The 2,057-nt window shown below is 40.1% G+C and overlaps 1 protein-coding gene across 1 annotated transcript; it reads right to left on the reverse strand.

The window, feature by feature from the left end:
- Window positions 1-4: 4 nt before the first annotated feature.
- On the reverse strand, window positions 5-2,057 carry LOC107854198 (the record flags this gene model as incomplete). The annotated part of the gene is given in 2 exon segments (XM_016699202.2): window positions 5-948; window positions 1,833-2,057. A coding segment is annotated over 1 exon segment (936 nt), but the record flags the coding sequence as incomplete, so codon positions are not given.

A 2,057-nucleotide genomic window follows, 5' to 3' on the forward strand; every position in this document is an offset into this window, starting at 1 on the left:
GAGAATCTGAATCATCAAACAGGTCTGCCAGATTAAACCTTCCATGCTCTCCATCACTATCAGCTGGTGTATGACTCTTATTCTTTACTCTAGACATGCCAGCTTCCGCTGAACTAAATTTTTCAGCATGGTTAGACAACTTCCTCCGATTTGTGCTCTTCCGGAACTTATTGTGAATGTCCTTGCGATTGTTGCCATCTTTTGACACTTTATTAGAAACTCCCATAGTCAAATAACCCTCATTTCCTTCTCTATTGGATCCAGTTCTTAGTTTTGTTGAATTTTGCTCACGTCTATTACTCTTCATTCTCACCTTCCTATCACTTTCACTTTGAGAATCTGAACCCAAATTCAAGGACTCATCAAAACCACCAACATCATTCTCAACGTTTCCATAGGGTTTAATGCTATGAACAACCCCCTTAGGGAAAAATCTTGCTGAGGGTAATCCATCTCCATGCTTGAACAATTCGGGCCCATCTTTGTCAGACCACATATCAAACCCTCCAGGCTTTTGAAACCGATCTGCCAAGACTCTCAAATGCTCATCAGCACTCACAGAGAATAAAGTGGGTGCCTTTTCAACCACTTCCCAAGGTCTTTCAAGCTCAGAGACAGCAGCTTTCAGCTCAGCCCGCTTCCTCATCTCATATATTTGGCGTTCCCGAGCCAATCGTGCCTTAAGGAGCTGCTTAGATTTCTTGGCTTGCATTCGCTTCCACTGCCACTTTGAGACGCCTCCAGGATAGGTTCTTGGACCACCACCCATCCTAATTATTGACTTTCTGTACGGAACATCAATTATTGTAGTGGTGGTGGTTAGATTAAGGGAAGAGAACTTGGTGGAAAGGAAAAGTTGGGATTCCCCTGAAATTGACTTGGATGAAGACACACTGTGATGGGGTGCTGAAACTAAGAACGATGAGCTGAGGAGAGACATATTTCTTCCTGTAAACAGACGGTCCAGCATAATTTGAGTTGGATTAATGTTGTACACACATGGGAGGAAAATCCTAAACTTCATGACGGAACATGGATAGAGAATGCAATTTAGAACGTGGAAAATGATACACATTATATGTGAGCATTTAAATTACACCCACACCACCCTGGGGAGCATGCTGAAAATTATGTGGCATACAATGGTTAAATATTAGTTATTATGGTGTATTTAATTTTGCACACCTTCAACACAACTGAAAAGAAAATTTGCACACTCCTCACCAAATTCCTGGTTCCGTCACTCCCCCCCCACCCCCAACCCACCCCGACACCCACCCCGACTTCATCATTAGTTTTGGATTCTGAACTAATGCCACTTCGACCAGACCTTTTAAAGTTACTTTGGCTCAAAACATTTTAACTCGTTATCAGACACTTTTTGCAGTAATTACATAAGAAAGACACTTTTTCCATCGCCTAGATCAGTTCAGTCCACATCATTTGTATCTTAACATCCATCAAGCAACTAAATTTCAATCTCAGACTTATTGCATCAGTTACGTGAATCCTCCACTTCATTTTTCATTATAATGGTGTATAATTTGGCTTTTGAAAAAAGTAGTAGTAGTCTAAATTTCACATATATGTAACCAAACTGACAAAAAGCTTCCTAGCAATCACTGGACCTATAACTGCAGTGTACTAATTTAAAACAAAACATTAGGGCTTTTGTATTTTTTTTCTCAATTATTTGCTTATATCTTCATTGTTATTCCCACTAGGACACTAATCAAACAGGAAAAAGGACAACAATATGGAAATTCCAGACATAAAAAAGTAAGCATGTTAGGGGACAAATTGCAATTAAGAAAAGGAGAAATTAAGGTCACCTGGAAGAACTACTTATGATGTGAATAGTCGATTGAACTTGGATTCGCCGTTCAACTACAGCTCCGGTGGCATCTTCTGTTCACTCACCTATCCCTTTTTTGATGATATCTAGATATTTTGAAACGCAGGTTTTTTAATATATAGAAGTAAAAGACACAAAACTATAGGGACGAGCAGCACCAGTGGTCTAGTGGTAGAATAGTACCCTGCCACGGTACAGACCC

Source organism: Capsicum annuum, unplaced genomic scaffold (genome assembly GCF_002878395.1).
Source record: "Capsicum annuum cultivar UCD-10X-F1 unplaced genomic scaffold, UCD10Xv1.1 ctg3088, whole genome shotgun sequence".
Classification (NCBI taxonomy): domain Eukaryota; kingdom Viridiplantae; phylum Streptophyta; class Magnoliopsida; order Solanales; family Solanaceae; genus Capsicum; species Capsicum annuum.